We start from the raw sequence: 25,476 nt of genomic DNA, 5'->3' as shown, positions 1-25,476 counted from the left end.
GACTGCAGTTTGTTTTACATGTTCAGTTGGTCAAAAGCTGGATTTCCTTGTATTTAGCCCCCGAATGCTATAGCTGTGAATGGAAACATGATGCATTATGTTAATCAGTTTAAATGCATTAATGGCAGATGTAAAAATCGTTCCCCCCACTCACACCCTGCGACGTCACACAGCAGCATGACTATAAAAACGAGAGGCACAAGCCAAACCCCACCCCTCCCTCACATCCTCTCTCTCCTTCACCCTGTCTTCTGTCTGAGGAGTTCAGTGAGAGTGAGAGGACGGATGCGGACTTATTACGTCTGCAATTACCTGACAGCGTTTTATCTTTCCTAAACACTGCTCACTGCTGCTTTCACCTGCCGTCGGGACTATTTTTGGATTTTTCATGCCAGAAAATTTGTTCCTGATGCCCCAACATTCATAGAGCTTCAAGACAACGGAAAGTGGTAAGAAATTGTTTGTTTGTAACAAAATGATTTTCATTTTACCCCAGTATGTAATATCCAGACAATGGCTTAACCGGCTGTTTTATTTTTTTTGTAGAAGTACTGCAGTATCATGACCAGGAAGGTGTTCACCAACACACGGGAGCGCTGGCGCCAACATAATGTCAACACAGCCTTCGCAGAGCTGCGGAAACTCATTCCCACGCACCCGCCTGAGAAAAAGCTCAGCAAGAACGAGATCCTGCGGCTGGCCATGCGCTACATCAACTTCCTGGTGACTCTGCTGGAGAGCCAGGGCGGAGAGCCGTCGACTCACTCGCAAGCTGCACTCCTCACGCTGCTTACGGGGAACATGCAGAACCTGCGCACCGACCGCACCTGGACCAGCGACACCGACCCACCCTCTCCCGGGTCCAGCTGCGACAGTTCAGAAGCATGGTAGAATTAAACTGAACTGAGGCATGAGCATTCTGTGAGAGGATTCTGTGATTGTGACATTTTTGAAAATTCCATCGCCATGGAGAGACAAAGCTGGAGTGGATTTCCGGAACTCGGAATGTTCATGTTCACTATGACATAAAAATCACTCATCTTTTCCATGCTGTTTGGAAATGAATGATCTGTGGAAACCCAGAGACACTTTATTCACCAGTACTACAAATCAAGCGGAAACCCTGAACAACATAAGCATTGTCAAGAATGCACTTTGGAAGCATCTCCCCCAATATTTTTTAGTATTAATATAATTTACTATTTTAAAAACTCAAGAATGTTTTGTTTGAGACTGAAGCCAGTAACAAGCTCAGATTTCAAATTTTAATTTATTTGATTGTATTTAATGTCTTTATTTAATATTTTTAATATTTATGCTATTAATGGATTCAGCACATGCAACTTGTTGTACATTAAATTGTAATTTATTAAATGGAAAATGTTATTGTTTGAACTACTCTGCATTCACAAATACAAAATATGTTTTGCCAAAGATTATTTTTGTGCATTCGTTATTAAAAATTGTAGAATGTTTTTTCCTCATGAATCAAATAATTGTGTTACTTGAAAATGATTATTTATTGTATTAATTTATTCGTCAATTTGATATTAAAATAAGTACAAAGTCCTATTCAGGCGTTTCACTAAAATATTTCAATCAAACATCATCGGGTTGGCGAAAGAGGTTTCGTCTTCCTGTTGGCATGTATTGGTCTGCTCTGAAGACTCTGATTGGCTTTTATGTTGTGGTCAGATAATTGATCTCTGCAGCGGCAGTTTAGGAACCGTGTGACCATAGCGATGACCTCTGGAAGTGTCCAAGCCACATGAGAGAGGGGATTGTAGACACAGCTTAACTTTTGGTCTGAGGCCAGAGGTCATCTTGGAGTCAAAATCCACACTCGTCAGTGACCAATCAGGTGCACAAAGAGGTATGTATGTTTGTGTTACAATCGAACATCAGTGCAGATAATGGATCTTTTTTTAATTAGACATTTAAAGGAGTGACAAGATTAATAAAAATGATTCATATACACTGATGACTATTTCAAATGTTTAGTAACTGGCTGAATCTCATAAAACATGCAAGGAACACGTCCAAGTCATATTTCACCCCAAAACCAAGAAAACAAAAACAAGAAATTGTATTTTGCATGAAGAAAATACAGTCTAAATTAGGACTGTTCTTTTTTTATTTTGCATTGTAACATGTTTATGCCAAATAAGCACTTAATCTCAGTGTCAATAGTTATATATGTTGTTTTGAATGTAATTTATGCAGATTTTTTTTTTTTTTTTTTTATTTTAATTAAAAAATTATTTTCAAATACTAATTTTTTTTTAGCATTATGTTAATTAATATTTTTAGGGGGAATAAATGTGTTAAAGTCAGGAGGTCAAAATAAAAAAAGGTTTGATTTTCCCCATGCAAAAAAATTTCTTTTTTATTTCCTTTTAATTTTTTGGTTGAAATATGACCTGCCTATTACTTTGTGACATTCAGCCTGTTATAAGATAATTTTGGATAAATGCATGTAACTGCAAATAAGCATATCCATCATTTATGTTCAGATCACTCTAGTCTATTGGACACAGTTGACCTTAAGCGTAAAAAATATTCAGTTAAATCCCGCTTAGCCGTGTTGGAATCGCCATCAAGGAGGAAGAGTGTATTTTTGGACAGCTGTTCATACTACTTTACCCGTTCGAAATCAGCAGCTGACCGCCCTCTGTACTAATCACCATTTAACACAACACACAATCACAACTGCAAACACAAAAAAGGAAACTTTGTGATCCTAAAACCAAACACGGAAAAGCAAAGCTCATCTGGCGAGTGTGTGAATGGTTGCTAATGCTTATTTAAACTAACCCTTCTGTTTTAGATCTAATGTTCAAACACACATCATGCATCAAAACTTTGAATGCTACATCTACTAACAATGTGTAATTTAGAATGTATACCACACATAGGGCCAGATTTACTAAGAGCTTGCGCCAGTGCAAAATTAGCATTAAAAAACTACCATCGGCATTTACTAAAGACACACAGTGCAAAATTAGCGCTGAAAAGGAAAAGTTTCCCTTTCAGACGCAAAATTTATGGGAGGAGAGTATTTAAATTAACCATGCAATGCGATTTACTAATGTTTGCGCTAGTCAATTTACTGGTATTTGTACCATTATTTAATGCCCAAATTTAAAATTTTTTTCATACATACAATACACCCAATAAAGCGTATAATATACTATAAAGCAATTCTCAACTGCTTGATTTTTTTATTTCGGCGCAAAATGATTGCCCATCTTTTTATATAAAGTTGAATATATACTGTAAGTATGTTCAACTTTATCCACATACATACAGTACACTCATATAGGGTCATAGGCTATATACTAGGCCTTATATAGCAAAACTAAACTGCTTGATTTTTTTTTATTTTGCCAAAAAAAAGGTAACTATATTATCACCCAGCTCATTATACAAAGTTGTTTATATAAGGGTCTGCATAAATACATTATACTCGCATAGGTCGATACAAGAAACTATATAGCAAATCTCAACTGCTTGATTGCTTGTATTGTAACGAAATCGGCTCTAATCTGCTAAATGATTAGACTGTATACATTATATACATTAAGATATTAAAAAACACTTACATGATTTTCTGTAAAGCTGCTTTAAAACAATGCATATTGTGAAAAATGCTATAAAAATAAATCTGACTTGATCCATATCTAAGACTTCTTTCATCAATATATTGTGCTGTGCCATGTTTTAAATGGATGAATCTGCTAAAATTAGACTCAAGCTCTATAACACAGCAACTGATATTTAAAGCAAATTTTAAAACGATGAAAAGAGAGTAAATTATTAATAATAAATAATAAACAGAATCCTGTTTCAGCATGACTAACACATCCCACGTCTCCTCTTCTTTCCAAGTGTCCTCCTCTCCTTCACTGTTCTACTCCAAGTATGCGGCTAATCTTCTATTGAGTATGCTTTTCCTTATCGGAACCCCACACTCTGCCTAAATCTGTTATCACAATGGAGCAGATCATGGGCTTCTCCCTCCCTCCCTCTCTCACATGCATTCACTCCCGCGCTCCGTTGCCCTCCCCGAAAGGAGGCTGAATGCAGAAGTGTCTCTGGTGCCAACCGATTAGCCCTGATCTCTTTATACGTCTAAACCAATTCACATGCTGCATGCTAAATTTTTCCCACTCTGTCTGAGCCCCCGTCTCCAAAATAAAAAGGGCTGGAGGGGTCATAAATCCTTATATGTGCCCCCACCCCAAAAAAAAAAAGAAAGCATGGAAGAGAGGGTAGAAAGTGTTATCTGTGGGAGACAGGAGAGCTGGTTAGAGTGCAGGCAGGTGCATTGCTGGCTGGAGGGACGGCCATTGTTGGCAGGACAGCGGCTCTCTCCTCTAGAGCACTTTTTTATGGCACACTGACAATCCAATGATCTGTAATCAGATTAGGCAAATCTATACTTCAAAAAGCAACATACTGTAACTCGGAGGAAGAAGAGTTTGAACATTTTGGATTAGGGGAAATGTAAAACCTCTGAAACAGAAGCACAAATTCTATAAATGTTGTAGTTTTTAGATGTTATTGATGAATATGTCCTCCCATTCCAGTGTAATGCGTTAAGGCGGGAATACACTACACATTCAGTGTGGAAGAGTTGACGTTTCACTGGCAAAAATCTTTTTTTGATCATTTAAGATTCATCAAAAGATTAGTGAAGTACGTTTTAAAAGAAAATACTGTTTCAGTCTTTCTACTTTAAAACTTCATGTTTAATTCATTGTGTTACTTGCAAGTTCTTTGCAATTATTTGTAAAATGTACTAGTAATTAAATTGTTTCAAAGTAAATCCTACACTATTTTTTCTATTTATAGCGTAGTTGCAGAGAGTCCGATTTTGGGCAGTTAGGATTGACAGATTTTGCAGAAAATCGTGGTGTTGGGCACATACTGCAGTTTTTTTAGACTATAAATCCAGCCAGTTGGAGGATATCAAACATGTTTTATATTTTGAGCTGAATTTAGAACACATTGTTTTCATTTGCCATGCGTCTCCTAGCAACGTGGTGCATATTTCTGTGCGAGTTTGTTGTTTTCGGTACAATTTACTGTATGATGCCAAGTTTTCTCTGTAACCATTTACAAAGTTGGCAGTGATATCTAGTGTTTTAATATCCGTTCAGATAGATAGATAGATAAGATAGTTTCATGCATTTTTTGTCCTTTTCAAATTGATCATTTTTATTTGTGTATATATTTATATTTTATAATATTAAATATATTCATATTATTAGTATATGTAATTAATATATTATATAAAAATACATTTGTAAAAGTAAAAAATATATAAAAATATATTTTAATAAAAGTATTTTAATACATAAAAATAAGAATTATATTTTATATAATTAGTACTAAACATTACTGCCCCTAGTGGTTACTGGAGAACCTTGACTGACTACTTTTATTTTGAAAATCTTCACAAGTGTTTTAGGGAGGGTGCATACCATCTTTGTACGGTCAGCCACTATTTCGGGCCATAAATGTGAAAGTGTGTTTCGTGGGGCCAGGGAAGAGCGACGAGGTGCAGGAACAAAATTACCCACAGGAAGCAGGAAAAAACATGTTTTTCTCAATATTTTTTTTCTAAACTTGCATGTATATATCATTCACTGCTTGAAATTTCATGTCAACTACATATTTACAAATAATTTTACCACAAAATATTTTAAAGATAACTTTTACCTGAACAGTTTATTGATTGATCTCAACCATGACTTTGCTCTTCTAGGTTAATGATTATACTGTAACTGACAGTATATGATTGTGGGACACTGAGTGATCACACACTCTATCGCTGGCAATTATGAGATTCATAGTCGGTTTTCTTTTCTTACTCACTGTGTTCGGCCCTACAAAGTGTGGGAATATTTTAGTTTGGTTTACTGAGGGCAGTCACTGGATCAATCTGAAGATTGTGTTGGAAACATTGATTGACAGAGGACATGATATCACAGTGCTGGTGCCAAATGCCTCTCTCTTCATGCATGCCAATGAATCAGACCGCTTCACCTACCAGCCCTTCAGTGTGTCCATGTCTGCGCAGGACATGCAAGACTCCTTTGAGGATTTTTTACATTTCTCAATGTATGAGATGGATCAGTTAAACTTGCTGCAAATTCATATCAGATTCTACCAGCTTGTCTCCAGAGATCAAGATTTGTGTCTTGCATACTGTGATGGTGCTCTGAAATCTCCAGAGTTGATGGACAAATTGCAGCATGGGAAGTTTGACGTCATGCTGGCCGATCCAATCTTTCCATGCAGTGAGGCATTAGCTGAAAAGCTGGACATTCCCTTAGTGTACTCATTACGATTTTCCATTGCTCACACTGTAGAGCGGATGTGTGGTCAGATACCAGCGCCACCATCATATGTTCCTGGAGCCATGAGTAAACTCACTGACGAGATGAGCTTCACAGAGCGAATCATCAATATGCTGTTCTACCTTTCACAAGATACTTTGGCCATTAGTCTGTGGAAAAAAATTGACAACTATTACACTGAATATTTTGGTGAGTTGAATATGCTAGAGGGGAAACAATTGTTATACTTCAAATTAAAAATAATTTTGTTGTTTAAAATCTTTTATTCCAGGATGGCCCACTTCCTATTGTGAGATGATGGGTAAAGCTGATATCTGGTTAATCAGAACCTACTGGGATTTTGAGTTTCCACGGCCATTCCTGCCCAACTTCAAATTCATTGGAGGGCTTCACTGCACCCCTGCCAAGCCATTACCCAAGGTGCATCTATCTTTTTAATAGCCTACCCCATTTGCTGTCAAAATAAACCAGCACAAAATATGAAATTCATGAGACACATGCTTTGAATCATCAAAAGTTGGGGTAACTCAAAAAATTGAGGTCATCAGTTACATCAAATTTTTTGAGTTATGATTTTTTTAAAGTTATATTTATGGGCTTTTTGTGCCTATTTGGAGAGGACAGTAGAGAACAGACAGGAAAGCATTGGGCAGAGAGAGGGGGGCAGGATCGGCAAAGGACCTCGAGGCGGGAATCAACATGGGTCGCCATGAACGCATTTGCACCATATGTCGGCACACTAACCACTAGGCTATCGGCATCGACTTAAGTTATGATTTTAAATAAGCAGAACTATAGAGTTTTGAGTTTGTAGTACTCATGCATGTTAATTGCTCCTAACTTGAAGTACTGAGTTAGCTCATATATTTTGATAGCAATTAACATAAAAGATTTAGTTAATTAACTTTTTTATTTTGAGTTCTTGCAAATCAAATGAGTTATTTACTTCACTGAAAACCCTAATAAGTTGTCAGAGAATTGAGAATTTTTTAGGTTAAGAAACTCAAAATTTAAGTAAGATTTTTATTTTGTACATTTTTGTTCTTAACTTGAAATATTTGAGTACACTAATATATACATTTTAACTTAAAATTATCAGGTTATATCAACGTAAATATTTTGCTAGCCATAACAAACTAATTCAGAAAATGCCAACTTGCTAATTTGCTAACATGTTAACAATAGCATGGTATAGTACTTATTGAATGAGTACAGCAACTTAAAACATATAACTTACCTGCTCTCAAACCAAGCAGCATGCACCACTTGTCACCTTGATGGTAACTCTCCAAAAACCCACATTAACAGAAACTCTTCTAAATTAGCATAACAAAACATCACTACTAAATCTCCCTTACCATTAATCTACCACAAAAAACATCATATAACACTTAATTTTAGCATTTAGTCTCCCTTTCGAGTGCCATGGGTCAGGGTTAGCAAAGCATGCTGAGAAATAAAAAATCCCAGCCCAGTTTCAGTTAAACTTAAGTTAGCCTAAATTAAAAGAAATTAGTTCATGCAACTCAAAACAATGAAACAGTTCAGTTTACTTGAAATATGTCAGTGCTGTGAACTCAAAAGAAAAAGAAAGTTCTAATAACAGTTAATTTAACTGAACTAATTTGTTTAATTTAAGTTTGTCCTACTCAAACCAATTAAGTATTTTGAGAGAAAAAAACAATAAACTGTTAATAGTATGGTAAACTAGACTGGTATAATCATAACAAAGCTTAATCCCACAAATGACTCCCAAATATCTAATCAATTATTGGGGTCAGTCTGTTTATTTCCAGTTGCTGAAACTGGGTGCCCACTTACCAATTCAAAACACCTTGCTAACAGTGACAATTATTGGCTGTTTTTGCTGAAATTAAGCCAATTGTCACTAGTGTTTTACACTCACACCTTCGAAATAGAAGATGATTGATACATTGAATGAATTCCTCTTGGCAGCCAATCAACATTAAGCTTACAGAAATAAGAACTAAACAAAAGAGGAATAGGATTATGCATCGAAAAGCTCACCTACTTACCAAGTTTACCTTTCACATCTTTGCCATGAGAAACAGTATGTACCTTTGTTCCTAGAGACCATGAATAGTTGGTACTGTAGGGTTATAAATTACTTAGGTGGGGATGATAATGTGCACTCACTGGTAGAAAAGGTCACATGCAGCAACTTTTTTTCCTAAATGATCCTTCTGTAAATGTTGATTTTATTTTTGAGTACTGATATTGCCATTACAATACTAGCCTAGGTAGTACTTGATATTTAAAACACTGTAGCAAAAAGAGAAAGTACTGAGCATCCTTATTCGTGCAGGATCTAGAGGAGTTTGTGCAGAGCTCAGGGGATGATGGGATTGTGGTCTTCACTCTGGGGTCCATGGTAAACAACATAACCAAAGAGAGGAGCAATACGATCGCCTCTGCACTGGCACAGATCCCACAGAAGGTTATTTTACCATCCTTACATTCTTCTTTTCCATATTTTATTCTTTATAATTTCATTGGAAGGGAAAAATAGAAACTTTGACATGTACTATATTTAATATCAGCCCGTCTAGTGATTCTCTAAGTCTCACTCTTTATACACATATAATTTGTGAGTGTGGTTGTGTATGTTTTTTGTTTTATTCGCAGGTCTTGTGGCGATATGCCGGAGACAAGCCAGATACTCTTGGTGAAAACACCAGAATATACGAATGGATCCCTCAGAATGATTTATTGGGTTTGTATTATAATTTGTGATTGTGTTTTTATTTGAAGAAAAATAAAGCAACAATTTGAAGACCTAATTAGTTAAACTGTTTAACTAATTAATAGCTAGCTAACTGAATAATACTGTACTCAGTTAAATAGCACATGCATTTGAATGAAACTTTAGCACCCCCTACTGAGGTTTGTTACCTTTTGCCAAACAACACAATCTTCTGTGTTTGTCTCCTGATTCAGGCCACCCCAAAACCAAAGCATTTATCACTCATGGGGGCACTAATGGGATATATGAGGCCATATATCATGGTGTGCCGATGGTCGGGATCCCCTTGTTCGGTGACCAGCCAGATAATTTGGCTCATATGAAGGCCAAGGGTGCTGCTGTTGTCATGGACTTCAGCAGTATGCAGATTCAAGACCTGGTGGATGGACTTAGTGCCGTCATTAACAACCCCTCGTGAGTTGAATGTCATTGTACAACTATGACAAGACTTCAGTGTGGATATTTTGAGGAGTCTATGCTGGTTCAATTACTAATATTCAACATTGACACAATGAATAGATGAAGTTTATAAAGTATAAAGAGATATATTATTGTATTTGTCTTCATCTCCACAGGTATAAAGAGAACACTATGCATTTGTCCAGGATTCATCATGACAGACCAATGACACCTTTGGATGAGTCTGTGTTCTGGATCGAGTTCGTCATGCGCAATAAAGGTGCTAAACACCTGCGTGTAGAAGCGCACAACCTTACCTGGTACCAGTACCACTGTCTGGATGTGTTCGCTTTTCTGTTCACTATCCTGACTGTAGTCCTCTACGTCTTTTTTAAGTTGTGCAAATTCTTCATAATGCGTTGCTGTTTTAGATCAAAGCGGAAAAGCAAAAGAAAAAACGAGTGATTGATTTTGACTGATAAATAAATACAGCTCATATACAGTATATATGCATCTTGGGCACGCTAGATTTCTCACAACTGCTGATTATTTATATTTTTTGCTTTGGTGTGCCAGTAAGAAATATCTGTTTATGTTTCCAGTTAATTGTAATAATCCTGATACTATTTCAATGAAGAAAAAGTAAAATACTGGACCATATTGCCTTAAAGTGTGTACCTTTTATCAAAGCAGTTTAGCATTTCTCAGTCTTACACATCAAGCAAGCATGATTAAGCTTCCGTTTACCACATCTGATATGTGAGTTGATGAATGTTTATGTGAATAAAAGACTAAGTTAAATCTGTTTTTATTGTTCGTTCGTTCCCTATTTACCCCTAGACTAAAGGTGAGGACGTAACAAATGGTGGCTCGCCCAAGCGAGAATCATACCCCTAGACCAATATAAAGCAATCGTGTCTCTTCTGAAAATTTAGACTTAACCGCTCAATTCATATGGATTAGTTTTACTTTTTATGAACTTTTTGAAGCGTCAAAGTGATAGTTCCATGGACTATCAACGGAGGGACCGAAATCAATCAGATTTCATTAAAAATATCTTCATTTGTGTTTCAAAGATGAACGAAAGTCTTAGGAGTTTGGAACGACATGAGGGTGAGTAAATGATGACAGATTTTTCATTATTTTGGGTGAAATAACTAACCCTTTAAGCTATGTGCATGAACCTGCTTTACATATCTCTTTGGCCTCTACCTTTTACCCTAATACTTTGTTGATTTATGAGTGGCATGACTTTTTTAAATCTATATACTAGGTTAATAATTATACCAGACAGTCCAGCACATGAGGCAGGATACTGTTGATCTCACACTCTCACACTATCGCTGGCAATCATGAGACTTATAGTCTGTTTCCTTTCTCTGCTCACTGTGTTCGGCCCTGGAAAGTGTGGGAATATTTTAGTTTGGTATACTGAGGGCAGTCACTGGATCAATCTGAAGATTGTGTTGGAAACACTGGTTGACAGGGGACACAATGTCACAGTGCTGGTGCCTGACGCCTCTCTCTTCATGAAAGCTAAAAGATCAGATCGCTTCTCCTACCAGCCCTTTAACGTGTCCATGGATGAACAGGAGATGCGAGACTTCATTGATGAATTTCTGCATTTCTCAGTGTATGAGATGGATCAGTTAAACTTACTGCAGATTCTAATGAAATTTTATGAGTTAGCTTCAAAACATCAGGCCATGTCTCTGGCACACTGTGAAGGCATTCTGAAATCTCTGGAGTTGATGGACAAATTGCGGAATGGAAAGTTTGATGTTGTTCTGTCAGATCCGATCTATGCGTGCAGCGATATTGTGGCTGAAGAGCTGGACATTCCCTTGGTTTACACGTTCAGATTCTCCATCGCTCACGTTGCAGAGCGGATGTGTGGTCAGATACCAGCGCCACCATCATATGTTCCTGGAGCCATGAGTAAACTCACTGACGAGATGAGCTTCACAGAGCGAATCTTCAATATGCTGTTCTACCTTTCACAAGATGCTTTGGCCATTATTGCTTGGAAAAAATTTGACAACTATTACACTGAATATTTAGGTGAGTTAAAGAAAAGTTCTGGAGAGAGTTCACTAACAAATGAATTCTGCAACCTCATGTAGTTTCAAACTTGTAGGCTAATAAATCATTGGCCTAAGCATGACTCTGGGCTATTTTGAGAGTAATCAACATGCCACAAATGATGTTGATAGAGCTCATCTTGTATTGAATGCCTTCAAACTCTCTGAAAGAGAAATGATCAGTGCACAGTGCAGACATTTGCCACCATCACATCTTGCATGTAAAGAACGTAAGGGACACCTTTCAATTTAGTTATGCTGATAGTCACCAAATGAAGGGTTTCGGACTTCTTGTGCCATCAATCAATCAATTTTGTCATTATGTCACACTTCAATTTTCCTGCGGTTTCAGACTTATTCATATGGCATTTACAGCTTTGAATCGTATACTGCAGATGCAAGATTTGTGAAGCATGTTTTAAATACACAGTGTGCAAAAAACTTTTGTGTAAAGCTATTAAGCTCTGTTCATTCCAGGACGGCCCACTTCCTTTTGTGAGATGATGAGTAAAGCTGACATCTGGTTAATCAGAACCTACTGGGATTTTGAGTTTCCACGGCCATTCCTGCCCAACTTCAAATTCATTGGAGGGCTTCACTGCACCCCTGCCAAGCCATTACCCAAGGTGCATCTGTCTTTTTAAAGATTTGCTGTTATTAAGAAGATAAGAGGTCTGAATTTATCAGAGGAGTTATCATTATTTTACTGAAAATAGTTAATAAATGAAAGTAGTTAAGTGAGTCAGATGATGACCAAGTGACAAGTCTGAATGAATTCAGTTCAAGTAAACAGAGTAATTCTAAACTATATATTAAAAGAACCAGCTCATAAGAGCAATTCGGTAATCAAACTAAACAGGTCACTGTTTTTAATTGACTAAAAACAATCTGCAGTGTGGCAGCAGTATATAGTTTTTCAGAGTCAATTTTCACACCATAAGTTCATGATGTCGTTTTATGCGTAGGACATGGAGGAGTTTGTACAGAGCTCAGGGGATGATGGGATTGTGGTCTTCACTCTGGGGTCTTTGATAGACAAAATGCCCAAAGAAACAAGCAATAGGATCGCCTCTGCACTGGCACAGATCCCTCAGAAGGTAACTGACCATTCTTACAGTACATCCTTAAAGGGTTAGTTCACCCAAAAATGAAATTTCTGTCATTAATTACTCGCCCTCATGTCGTTCAAAACCCGTAAGACCTTCGTTTTGTTCACTACATCAACTGCGTAGGAGACTGACAGGGAAGAGGAAAAATTGTTGAACAAAGTCGTTATTTTTGTTTTGTTTTTGCGCACAAAAAGTATTCTTGTCACTTCATAACATTAAGGTTGAACCACTGTAGTCAAGTTGACAATTTTAACAATGTTTTTACTACTTCTCTGGACCTTGGATGTGGTAATTTCATTGCTTTTTATGGGAGATAAAAAACCTCTCAGATTTCATCAAAAACATGTTAATTTGTGTTCTAAAGATGAATAAAGGTCTTGCGGGTGTGGAACGACATGAGGGTGAGTAATTAATGACAGAAATTTTTCATTTTTGGGTGAACTAACCCTTTCCACCCAAATATCATGAACACATAAGCACTGCTTCTCTATGTGATTGGAATGAGGGAAAGTAGTTTAATTTTTCAGAATTCAATGTAAACTTTCACATTTACTCAGGTAGTGATTTTTTTTATAATCTCTTTGTCATTATCACTGATCAGTTGAGAGTGTGGTTGTGCTCATGTGTTGCAGGTCTTGTGGCGATACGGTGGAGAGAAGCCAGATACTCTGGGTGAAAACACCAGAATCTATAAGTGGATCCCTCAGAATGATTTATTGGGTTTGTATTATAATTTATGATTGTATACTACTTTTTATACTTTTATCGAAATATAAAAAAAATAAAAATTACATTAACACTCTGACAATGGGAGTAAATGGGGTCAATGGTGGGTTTTAAAAAAAGTGAAGCTTTAATTGGGAGTTAAATGCCTTATAAACCATTCCCTTCCGGTGTTCTTGCACGTGTCAAGCCATAAGTCATGACATTGAAGTTGATAGGTCAGTAAGAGATTTATAATGACACATATAATATATTTTGGCTATAATTGAGTATGTATTTTAATGTTTATTGTCTGTATACTTCAACAGTAAGTGTGTTACTGTAACAATGACTTTTGCTTTTCCTTGTTTATCCATGTTTATCTCCTGATTCAGGCCACCCCAAAACCAGAGCATTTATCACTCATGGGGGCACTAATGGCATATACGAGGCCATATATCATGGTGTGCCGATGGTCGGGATCCCCTTGTTCGGTGACCAGCCAGATAATTTGGCTCATATGAAGGCCAAAGGGGTTGCAGTTGTCATGGACAACATCAAGAACATGCAGCCGCAAGAGCTGGTGGATGGACTCAATACTGTCATTAATGACACCTCGTAAGTCACTCATATCATTTGACTTACACAGACACAGTATACACAGACATGTTACTTTATTTTTCTTCATCTCTGCAGGTATAAAGAGAATGCAATGCGTCTGTCCAGGATTCATCATGACAGACCAATGAAGCCCTTGGATGAGTCTGTGTTCTGGATTGAGTTCGTCATGCGCAATAAAGGTGCTAAACACCTGCGTGTAGAAGCGCACAACCTTACCTGGTACCAGTACCACTGTCTGGATGTGTTCGCTTTTCTGTTCACCATCCTGACTGTAGTCCTCTACGTCTTCTTTAAATTGTGCAAATACTTCATAATGCGGTGCTGTTTTAGATCAAAGCGGAAAAGCAAAAAAGAGTGATAAAATGTTTTTCATTGCTTTGAACAGTCTGTATCATGTATTCATTTTTAAATGTTTTCAAACTACAAACGTCTAAGCATTTTATTCTAAAAAAATAATGCAACCATCCCACCTACATAGATTTTATTTTAATTTAGATAATTTTTTACACTGTATCTATCTGAATTTTTTTTAGATTAAAAATGAAGTCATGTACTATTCATGATTTATTTGTATACACAAGGTGTCTGTTTTTTCTTCAGTATCCATTGTGCTTTTCACACTTAAAATTATAATTGTTTCATCTCTCATACTGTTAAAATTTTACCCTGGGTTGGTAATTAATCCTAAGTATTCATGTTTAAAGATTTCACACTGTACATTTGCAAACCCCAGGTTAACATTTGTAATAATATATTTAAGTATAATTACAGACTTAAAACAGCCAGAGCAGACTAACAAGGTGGCAGATGACCACCTTGTTAGTCTGCTCTGGCTGTTTTAAGTCTGTTGAGTCATACAAAAAAAAATAAATAAATAAAAAAAAAGATTTTTTTCAGACATTGAAACTAAGAATAAATATGTACTTGTTTTGTAATTATATGATCAAATTAAAAGTTACATTTTGTACAACAGTGGTTTTAGTTTGAGTTTTTTATTGTGATATTATGCTTTTTGACTAAAGCTAGCAGCATGGGGCATGTAAAAATCAATTGCCTAGGTTTATGAAAGTTAATAACACACTACTTGCGTAGCATTTACAACATTACAAGGAAAAATCTAGTCAGGGTAGTGCCATATTGAATTTCTGACACAAATGAAAATGAGGCTGTGAGGGATAGAAGTATAATGTGTTCAGTGGATTGTACTGTTGTTTAAAGTGCCCCTATTATGCCTTTTTAAAGGTTCCTAATATTGTTTTGGGAGTCTCCTACAACAGGTTTACATGCATGCAAGGTCAAAAAACACTTTCGTTTTCTCATAATATACATTTAATTTCACCTCAATGAATTTCACCTCGTAAACGATTCGTTAGAAGCAGTTCATAGAATTAGTCTCTCTAAACCCCTCCTTTCTGTGAGCCTACACTGCTCTGATTGGTCAGATGGCCCAATCCTTTGCTATTGGTCCACTCTGTGCACCGCGCGCCCATTGCCATAACTGAATGACAGCTATCAATTCGCAAGACATTGTATACAATGCATGGACAGAAAAGATTTTACATCGATTTTACCATTTCAATTCGAGCCCGACGATGAAATGTCTGAAGTAGTCGATCAGCCAGAAACTGATTCGCAATCACGACTGGAGTAGGACTTTTCTCTATGGTAAGTGTCACCTAGCTATTTATAAGACGTGATAGCAGCGTCACTTTTATACTTTATGTAGGTGCACCTGTGGGAACTGTATCAGAATGCCAAGCGAACCTGAAAACCTCTAACATTAGATAAACATTTAGGCCAGATGTGTACACAGACTTTTTTGTCATAACTATTAACAAAGTAAAAAATGGCTATACCATTGTTTGACATTACAATGAGTGTTTACCGTTTACGGAGAGAATACTTCAACTAGTTAGCACAGACTAGCATCTTAACATCCTATTACAATACAGATAGAGCTCCACTCTACTGTAATAATAAAAACGCAGAGGAAAAAAAAAAAAGTTTGTTTTACAGTTATGTAAGCGAACCGGGCCTACAGCTATGTTGTAAACTCCCACGTTAGCGGAGCACAAACGTGAATAGCTGATAATGCATTACACTTTGTAAACAAAAGTCGTGCTCCATCCTTGATCATTACTCCAAGTAATAATTCAGACAAGCTGCATTAATCGACACATTACTAGACAATATTGGACCCACATCTGAATAGCAGAACTACAGAAACGTGAGTTAGCCAGTTAGCTGGAGATATACAGACTAGGGTGTACGTTACACAACATAACATACAAAGCTATGAATTTTGAACGATCGCTAGAAAATATAAACATCAATTATTAATAATACTAACAGGCTGAGATTCAGAGGAGCAAGCTGGTCCAAATAAACTGGGCATATTTTAAGACCAAGCGTTTTGTGAATCCTGCGTTAAATTCCCCGAGGTTTGAGAAGCAGTCGTCAGTAATGATAAGAACACAACAAAAGATTGTACTGCTGTGATATTGTTGAAAAAATGAATTTTCCCTGGTGTCTGTGCGCGCAATAAGTGGGCGGGCAATATGTTAATGTTCCGTTGTGATGTCACAATGAAACGGCTTGGGATTCGTTTTGCATAACGACTCGTTTAATTGACTCAGAGTTGACTCTTACTTTTGAGAGACAATAACTTTATATACAGTGCACTTTCAGATTTAAAACTTTGCAGGATGTTTTCATTCACTAAGTGCTATGTTACACACTACATGAAAGGTCATTTTCAAAAATCCACAATAGGGGCACTTTAATAACATGCCAAATGTTCAGCTGACATAACATCTTTTATAAAAAAAAAAAAAAGAAAAAAAAAAAAATAGTAGACAAAAACTCCATCAAACTACAAAAACTCTTGAAAGTTACATGTGATCTAGGACCTTTAAGTGCATGCCATTGTAAAGACTGTAACTCTATGCCTCACAGACTCATTTTCATTTGTGTGAAATTCAATATGGTTTCAACCCTGACAAAAGCCTATTGTTAAATGATATGAAATCCCATCCAGAAACCAATTTCATTGGTTAAGGTGAGGGTGTAGAGTAGAGTAGGGTTAGGGGTTAGTATTTGTTGTAGCATTGTGTAGGCAATCAGCACTGTGATTGACATGACCCATAAAATCTTTAGATTTCACTGTGGGGCAGAGTTTGAACTGGATTGGTTTATATCAGCTGGGACTGTAGGGGCTCCATGACACCTGCGGCTTAAAAGAATGAATCTAAATACATAATATAACTGAAATTTTGTATGGTTAAGCAGAAAATGTATAAATCTAGTTTTATATTTGTCATTTTGATATTTCAGCAGCTTTTAAAGTACAATGTTAGGCTTAAAATACTGATGTACATAATCTAAAAGTTCAGTGTTGGGTGATACATCAACTATACAATACATAAACTCAAAGCAGATGAGAACAATGCTATCAGACTTTTTTTTTTAAAAAAATTTTATCATTTGTCTTTTTTGTTTCTTAAAAGGGCTGCTTAAGAATTTAAATGACTAGTGAGTGATCCACTTCCCCACCCCCCGACTGCTGTTGTTAGTTTTATAATACTGCAGTCTAGCTCCAGAAAAGGACAAAAATCTACCATAAAAGTAGTCCATAAGCTGCAGGACTTGAAATACAGAGAATCTAAAGCCATAAAATAGGTTTGCGTGAGGAACAGGATTACTCACAGAAACTGCTCTCTGCTCTGCCCGTTCAAATTACTGATAATTCCGCGAACTCTGTTTACATTCAAGGCCAACGCGCAACGCCATATAAGGAGAAAAGGGAAAAGCTTAAACTTCATTGGCCCGTCCGCCGTGCGAAATTTGAATATACATAAACTACAATGAGAAACGTAGTTTTCAGTTACCCTTAATCAGATTTAAAAAAACAAAACAAAACAAGTCTAAATACAACAAATACGCTGAAAGATTGTACGTGGTTGGTAATTTTCCCCAGGTATTCTAATCACAAAAGAAGTAAGAACTTGCTTGACCGCTCTCATTGGCCTCTACCTTTTTATCTGAATACTTTATTGATACGCTATGACTTTGCACCGGTTTATATAGTTACAGTACGTGTTGAGGCGAACACTGTTGATCTCACACTATCGCTGGCAATCATGAGACTCATAGTCTGTTTCCTTTCTCTGCTCACTGTGTTTGGCCCTGGAAAGTGTGGGAATATTTTAGTTTGGTATACTGAGGGCAGTCACTGGATCAATCTGAAGATCGTGTTGGAAACATTGATTGACAAGGGACACGATGTCACAGTGCTGGTGCCTGACGCCTCTCTCTTCATGAAAGCTAAAGATTCGGATCGCTTCTCCTACCAGCCCTTTAACGTGTCCATTGATGAACAGGAGATGCGAGACTTCCTTGATGAATTTCTGTATTTCTCAGTGTATGAGATGGATCAGTTAAACTTACTGCAGATTCAGAAGAAAATCTTCGAGTTTTCTTACACACTTATGAATATGTCTCTGGCGCACTGTGACGGCATTCTTAAATCTCCGGAGTTGATGGACAAATTGCGGAATGGAAAGTTTGATGTTGTTCTGTCAGATCCGATCTACCAGTGCAGCGATATTGTGGCTGAAGAGCTGGGCATTCCCTTGGTTTACACGTTCAGATTCTCCATCGCTCACGCTGCAGAGCGGATGTGTGGTCAGATACCAGCGCCACCATCATATGTTCCTGGAGCCATGAGTAAACTCACTGACAAGATGAGCTTCACAGAGCGAATCTTCAATATGCTGTTCTACCTTTCTCAAGATGCTTTTGCCATTTTTGCTTGGAAAAAAATTGACAACTATTACACTGAATATTTTGGTGAGTTAAAGTAACCCTTAACAAAAGTAAGGGTTGAAGTATAATAAGTAAAGTTCAAGTATTTTAAGTATACCTTATGCAGTATACTAATATCATGCAACAGTAGTATACTTGGAAGTGTGCTATTTCAATTCTAATTGGGACTAAATTGGCCCACTTTTAGTGTTTAAAAGTAAACTTTTAAGTACTTTAAGTGTAACAGTAGTATGAGTACACAACTAATTTACAACTACGTTTTTCATTTGTACTACAATTATACTGCAAGTGAACTTATAGGTATACTATGGAAGCCCGTTTCCGCCACAATTGAGTAAAAAAATATAATTCTGTAAGTCATAATAATGAGAAACTTTCTCATAGTTATGACTTAGTATCTCATTATATTGAGAAACTTTCTCGTGATAATGACTTAGTATCTCATTATATTGAGAAACTTTCTCGTAATAATGACTTAGTATCTCATAATAATAACTTTCTCGTAATAATGACTTAGTTTCTCATAATAATGAGCAACTTTCTCATAATAATGAGAAACTTCTACGCATGCGCAAAGCAGCGGAGCAGTGACACGCTAGCGACATCCGCTGGTCAACTGCGATAACTCCGCAACCATGGCACGTTCTGCAAAAGTGTAATCTATAATATCATTAAATAAATAACATTATTGATAAATTATCAGTAGCCATGAGACGGGATATAGTCGTTTATTCATTTGTAACATTCATTTGTATTTTTGTGTATGAACAAGCAGAAACACAGAGTGGTGATCCATGGATTTCAAACAGACAGAGGAATGATAAGATAGCACACACATATCCAAGTCTGTTAAAGAACGCTTCACCTGGAAAGCTGTCTTTTGCATACATTCTAATGAGTCATAAACATCTTAAAAGGTGTTTTCTGTAGGAATATCACTGGAATGAAGGTTTATGACTGGGCAAGTGCTTTAGGACCCGGTTTATATTAGAAAAGCTTTCCAGCGCCTTGTCTAGGCAAACCTGCACATCAAATAGCCTAGACTCATCCGCGAAATACGTGTTAACGTTAACACATAAACCCACACATTTTATGAAGACGCTGCACTTAAACTTAACGAATACATGTCCTATTCCTTCGTTAATCTGATAGCTTTGTAAGCCGTCGCGTTCATGCAACAGTTTCCACCGTTACCACGGAAACCTCTTTGCGTTCCACCTTCTCGTGCGTATGGAAAAGTATTGAAGATATACTGATAATTTATAATAACTGATGTTATTTAATGATACTATAGATAGACTGCACTTTGTAAATTACTTTAACGAAAACAACTGTTTTGCATAACGTGCCATGTTTGCTGTTCTCGCATTTACGAGACTTTGACCAGCGGATGTCGCTAGCGTGCCACGCCCTTCTGCTCCGCTGCTCTGCGCATGCGTAGAAGTTTCTCATAATTATGAGAAAGTTTCTCATTACGAGAAAGTTTCTCGTTATTATGAGAAACTAAGTCATTATTACGAGAAAGTTTCTCATTATTATGAGAAACTAAGTCATTATTATAAGAAAGTTTCTCATTATTATGAGATACTAAGTCATAATTATGAGAAAGTTTCTCATTATTACGAGAAAGTTTCTCGTTATTATGAGAAACTAAGTCATTATTACGAGAAAGTTTCTCATTATGAGATACTAAGTCATTATTACGAGAAAGTTTCTCATTATTATGAGATACTAAGTCATAATTATGAGAAAGTTTATCATTATTACGAGAAAGTTTCTCATTTTTACGAGAAAGTTTCTCGTTTAGAAGTTCATTATGAGATACTAAGTCATTATTACGAGAAAGTTCTCATTATTATGAGATACTAAGTCATAATTATGAGAAAGTTTATCATTATTACGAGAAAGTTTCTCATTTTTACGAGAAAGTTTCTCGTTATTATGAGAAACTAAGTCATTATTACGAGAAAGTTTCTCATTATTATGACTTACAGAAATATATTTTTTTACTCAGTTGTGGCGGAAACGGGCTTCCATAGTATACTGATAGTTTACTAGATATCAAATTTTTTTTTAGTTTATGAAAGTACACTTTGAACTAGGTCAACTACTAGTTTAGTTTCATTTTCTACGGCAAGTATACTTTTAAGTTTTCTTTAAGTGAACGTAACATCATACTTATAGTTTACTATTTATATATTATTTTTGCACTTTAAGGGTACGCTTACATGACAAAGATGTACTAAAAATGGAAACGTTTTTCCTTTGCTTTTTTTCGCACACAGACAACAAAACGTTATCAAAACAATCCCCATTCACGGAAGTCAGCGAAAACTAAAAAAGCTGTGTTACGCTGCCAGGCCAGTAGTTGGCGATGTCACTTTGTAAAGAAACACGACTGAACACGTAATTATGTGGATGACGTCACCATTTTCACAAATTCACATTTTAGTTGTTTACATGGGGACGATAACGGTATCATTTTCAAAAATTTGCAATTTGAATCCCGTTTTCAAATGCCCCCAAAATGCAGCTGTTTTGTAAATGAACGCCCAAAACACATAAAAAGTTTTCAGTTTTTAGTTGAAAACGATGTCGTGTAAACGGCCCCTAAGCATACTGCTATGTTCCTATTTTTATACTTGAAATATATCGTTAACTGTACTTAAACTCTTTCCCACAGCTGTTTTTTTTTAAAGTTGCCAGCCAGCATCAGCATTTTTTTTTTTTATCATATTCACAAAATTTCTAATGCATTCTTTTTTTTTATCAACACTTGAATGTAGGCAAGTTTCATAATAAAGCACCGTTTTGAACAAAAAGCTGAGAAAATCGTGTTTTTGTTAAAGACTATGTACGGATCGGTTTCAGAACGTTGATCAAAACATAGATGGAGTAGATCGAGTCCATCAACACCCCCAAAGCTTTTCAGTCTTATACCTCTTCCTGGCTCGACATTTCATTAGATAACGTTCTGATTGATATGCTGTTGAATGTTTGATGATCGCGTTGTTTTACATGCGCATAAGCAATGCTTCTATTCTTTTTTGCTGCTTCTTTTTCACCTGTTTTGATCCAGAGATTCTGTACTCTTTCTGAAGATGCGTAATAGCGCCCCCTACCATATAAAAGTGATTAATGCAGGTGTTGTGCTGAATTCTGACCCCTGCCAAATTATGACCCCCCTTGTATTGGTAGGTTTAGGATTAGGTGTGGGGATGGAGTTAGGATTAAGGGTGGGGTTCGGATTAGCCAATCAGGTAGCAGATTCAACAAGGGGGGTAATAATTAAGCAGGGAGTCAAAATTTGGCACAACATCGAAAAATTCTGTCAATGGCAGGGAGGCGGTATGTCATAAATGATGGAAAATTCTATCAATGCTGGGGAAAGACTTAAATAAATTCCTATGTACACTACCAGTGGACTACACCAAAATTCACATACTCAGAATTAGGGAGTATATCGGGCCAAATATACTAATACTTTTCTGTCAGTACAAGTCAACTATACTTAAGTGTAATTTTAAGTATATTTCTGAGAAGTAGCTTACATAAGAGCAGACTGAAAGTAAACTTTCTTGTTTTTAGTTTAAAAGAAGTACTCTAATAGCACACTTGAATAAACTTGTAAGGGAAAGTGCTAATTCACTTTCATTGCCATTATTTATTCATCTTGTGTAGTTCCATACTCATATGTTGATTATTCATTGCCCTAGATCAACAGGTTCTGCTGCAAAAATAACATTTTAAGGAATCATGTGCTGACACAAAATACAAGCCTTTAAATTTTAAAAATGCACGAATGTTTGCTATTTAAAGTGCCTTACTGTAATAAACACATTTTGTTTCATCTGAGGAACAAAATTAAATTATTTCCAGTAGTAATCAACATGCAACAAATGCTGTTGAAAGAGCTCATCTTGTATTTAACCTCCTCATTCCAGGACGACCCACTTCCTATTGTGAGATGATGGGTAAAGCTGATATCTGGTTAATCAGAACCTACTGGGATTTTGAGTTTCCACGGCCATTCCTGCCCAACTTCAAATACATTGGAGGGCTTCACTGCACCCCTGCCAAGCCATTACCCAAGGTGCATCTGTCTTTTTAAAGATTCTACCTCATTTGCTGTTAAGACGATAGTTGATCTGAATTTCTTAAAACAAACAGGGTACACATGATTTGAATCATAAGTCCAAGAGGAGTTATCATTATTTTACTGAAAATAATGATAACTTGCAGTTCAGTGAGTCAGATGATGACTCTGTGACCAGTCTGAATCGATTCAGTTCACGTAAAAGGAGTATTTCTATATTTTTGATTTACTAAAAAGAAATGACTCAAGAGACATTTGTACTTGAATTGGGACTGCGCTGGTCACGTTATATGTTGTTGTTTGCCTGAAATTTGTGAGGGAAACTAATTGCTTTTAGCACCATTAGTAGTGCCATTATTGTACCTGGAAACTGCAGTGAATCGTACCTGCAGTAGTGCGACAGCATATTTCAGAGTCAATTTTCACACCATAAGTTCATGATGTCGTTTTATGCGTAGGACATGGAGGAGTTTGTACAGAGCTCAGGGGATGATGGGATTGTGGTCTTCACTCTGGGGTCTTTGATAGACAAAATGCCCAAAGAAATAAGCAACAAGATCGCCTCTGCACTGGCACAGATCCCACAGAAGGTAACTGACCATTTTTACATCCTTTCCACCCAAATATCATGAACACATAAGCACTGCTTCTCTATGTGATTGGAATGAGGGAAAGTAGTTTAATTTTTCAGAATTCAATGTAAACTTTCACATTTACTCAGGTAGTGATTTTTTTTATAATCTCTTTGTCATTATCACTGATCAGTTGAGAGTGTGGTTGTGCTCATGTGTTGCAGGTCTTGTGGCGATACGGTGGAGAGAAGCCAGATACTCTGGGTGAAAACACCAGAATCTATAAGTGGATCCCTCAGAATGATTTATTGGGTTTGTATTATAATTTGTGATTGTATACTATTTAAAAAAAAAAAAAAAAAAAAAAAAGAATTATTGAGTATACAACAATTTATAATTTGAGCTGTCTAAATTGTTCTTTTTGAGTTGTGTAGTTTCGAGTTTGCTCCATGTAAACTGTCCCAATGGCTTTTCCTTGTTTGTTTATCCATGTTTATCTCTTGATTCAGGCCACCCCAAAACCAGAGCATTTATCACTCATGGGGGCACTAATGGCATATACGAGGCCATATATCATGGTGTGCCGATGGTCGGGATCCCCTTGTTCGGTGACCAGCCAGATAATTTGGCTCATATGAAGGCCAAAGGGGTTGCAGTTGTCATGGACAACATCAAGAACATGCAGCCGCAAGAGCTGGTGGATGGACTCAATGCTGTCATTAATGACACCTCGTAAGTCACTCATATCATTTGACTTACACTGGTGTCACTGCATAAACAGGACTGTGGACTTCAGTCTAGATATTTTAAGGGCTCTATGTTCTCTATTGCACTACACAGATAGAGTATAGACATGCTGAATATTTGTCTTCATCTCCACAGGTATAAAGAGAACACTATGCATTTGTCCAGGATTCATCATGACAGACCAATAAAGCCTTTGGATGAGTCTGTGTTCTGGATTGAGTTCGTCATGCGCAATAAAGGTGCTAAACACCTGCGTGTAGAAGCGCACAACCTTACCTGGTACCAGTACCACTGTCTGGATGTGTTCGCTTTTCTGTTCACCATCCTGACTGTAGTCCTCTACGTCTTCTTCAAATTGTGCAAATTCTTCATAATGCGGTGCTGTTTTAGATCAAAGCGGAAAAGCAAAAAAGAGTAACAGTTTTTTTGCACTAAACATTTTGTCTCCACCCGCACCATGGGATGTCCTTCTTGAGGTCCTGTAGCTCAAAAAAATATCCTATCAACCCATCATTTCCATCTCTAACTTCAGCTGTCAATGGGATGTTCCTCATTACCTCATCACTCAACTTTGGATGGGCTCTCATTTTACAATAAAAAACCTGAACGCAGTAATTCTTAAGTATAATAATTCTTATTTTCCCCCTTTGTTTCTGTAACCTTGTTTTGATTGGTTTGAGATTGTAAGCAACTACTCTTACTGTTTTGAAATTGTCTATATTGTAAAAAGCACTATACCAATACATTTGAATTGAGTTATTTATTTGATCTATTTACTTTTGCTGTAGCGTTTGTACTGTGGTTTACTCTTGAAATTCAATCTTGTAGCACTAATATTGTTTGGTCTTGCATTTATTTTTCATTTGTGAGTCACTTGATAAAACTGGCTGCTAAATGTCCACATGTATTTTTACGTTTACGATTTTAAAACGGATATAAATCAGAATATATAGTTTTCAAACATTAACAACTTTTGATCTAGAAGCTATTTAACGCCAAACGATGAAGAGGGGGGAAATGCTCTCGTTCTATTTATTCTGTAGTCTTCAGTAAGTAACTCGTGACTGTCCCCAGTGGTCGTTGTAAATCATTGCAAAGGGACTTTTATTTTAAAGGCCTAATGCCTGCTTTAGTAGTTTACTTCACACATCGCAAACATCCGGTCAACCATCAACAAGCAAGCGAACTCTTTATGT

General features: G+C 36.7%; 3 protein-coding genes across 6 annotated transcripts; all 3 read left to right on the top strand.

The window, feature by feature from the left end:
- The first annotated feature begins 195 nt into the window (after positions 1–195).
- On the top strand, positions 196–1,434 carry tal2 (T-cell acute lymphocytic leukemia 2). Its single transcript, XM_051894847.1, has 2 exons — positions 196–449; positions 547–1,434. The coding sequence occupies exon 2, from the start codon at positions 562–564 to the stop codon at positions 889–891; it is 330 nt and encodes a 109-aa protein (XP_051750807.1). The 5' UTR covers positions 196–449; positions 547–561; the 3' UTR covers positions 892–1,434.
- A 4,065-nt stretch (positions 1,435–5,499) lies between these two features.
- On the top strand, positions 5,500–10,333 carry LOC127513198 (UDP-glucuronosyltransferase 2C1-like). Of its 2 annotated transcripts, XM_051894841.1 has the most exons (7): positions 5,504–5,637; positions 5,771–6,554; positions 6,637–6,785; positions 8,692–8,823; positions 9,012–9,099; positions 9,324–9,543; positions 9,705–10,333. In XM_051894841.1, exons 2-7 carry the CDS (start codon positions 5,846–5,848, stop codon positions 9,991–9,993), a joined length of 1,587 nt encoding a protein of 528 aa, XP_051750801.1. In that variant the 5' UTR covers positions 5,504–5,637; positions 5,771–5,845; the 3' UTR covers positions 9,994–10,333. The 2 variants fall into 2 exon arrangements, with proteins under 2 accessions (XP_051750800.1, XP_051750801.1); XM_051894840.1 differs by having other exon boundaries at positions 5,500–6,554.
- LOC127513199 (UDP-glucuronosyltransferase 2B15-like) lies at positions 9,498–25,116 on the top strand. Of its 3 annotated transcripts, none has more exons than XM_051894843.1 (8): positions 9,498–9,543; positions 9,705–9,808; positions 10,605–10,641; positions 12,087–12,235; positions 12,575–12,706; positions 13,351–13,438; positions 13,816–14,038; positions 14,117–14,594. In XM_051894843.1, exons 2-8 carry the CDS (start codon positions 9,767–9,769, stop codon positions 14,397–14,399), a joined length of 954 nt encoding a protein of 317 aa, XP_051750803.1. In that variant the 5' UTR covers positions 9,498–9,543; positions 9,705–9,766; the 3' UTR covers positions 14,400–14,594. The 3 variants fall into 3 exon arrangements, with proteins under 3 accessions (XP_051750803.1, XP_051750804.1, XP_051750802.1); XM_051894844.1 differs by lacking the exons at positions 9,498–9,543; positions 9,705–9,808; positions 10,605–10,641; ... (3 more) ...; positions 13,816–14,038; positions 14,117–14,594 and adding exons at positions 10,648–11,589; positions 15,733–15,734; positions 18,265–18,889; ... (3 more) ...; positions 24,043–24,265; positions 24,416–25,116; XM_051894842.1 differs by lacking the exons at positions 9,498–9,543; positions 9,705–9,808; positions 10,605–10,641 and adding an exon at positions 10,671–11,589.
- The last annotated feature ends 360 nt before the right edge of the window (positions 25,117–25,476 follow it).

The sequence above is a fragment of the Ctenopharyngodon idella genome, chromosome 5 (genome assembly GCF_019924925.1).
Source record: "Ctenopharyngodon idella isolate HZGC_01 chromosome 5, HZGC01, whole genome shotgun sequence".
Lineage (NCBI taxonomy): Eukaryota > Metazoa > Chordata > Actinopteri > Cypriniformes > Xenocyprididae > Ctenopharyngodon > Ctenopharyngodon idella.
This window is presented reverse-complemented; position numbering and strand designations above follow the sequence as displayed.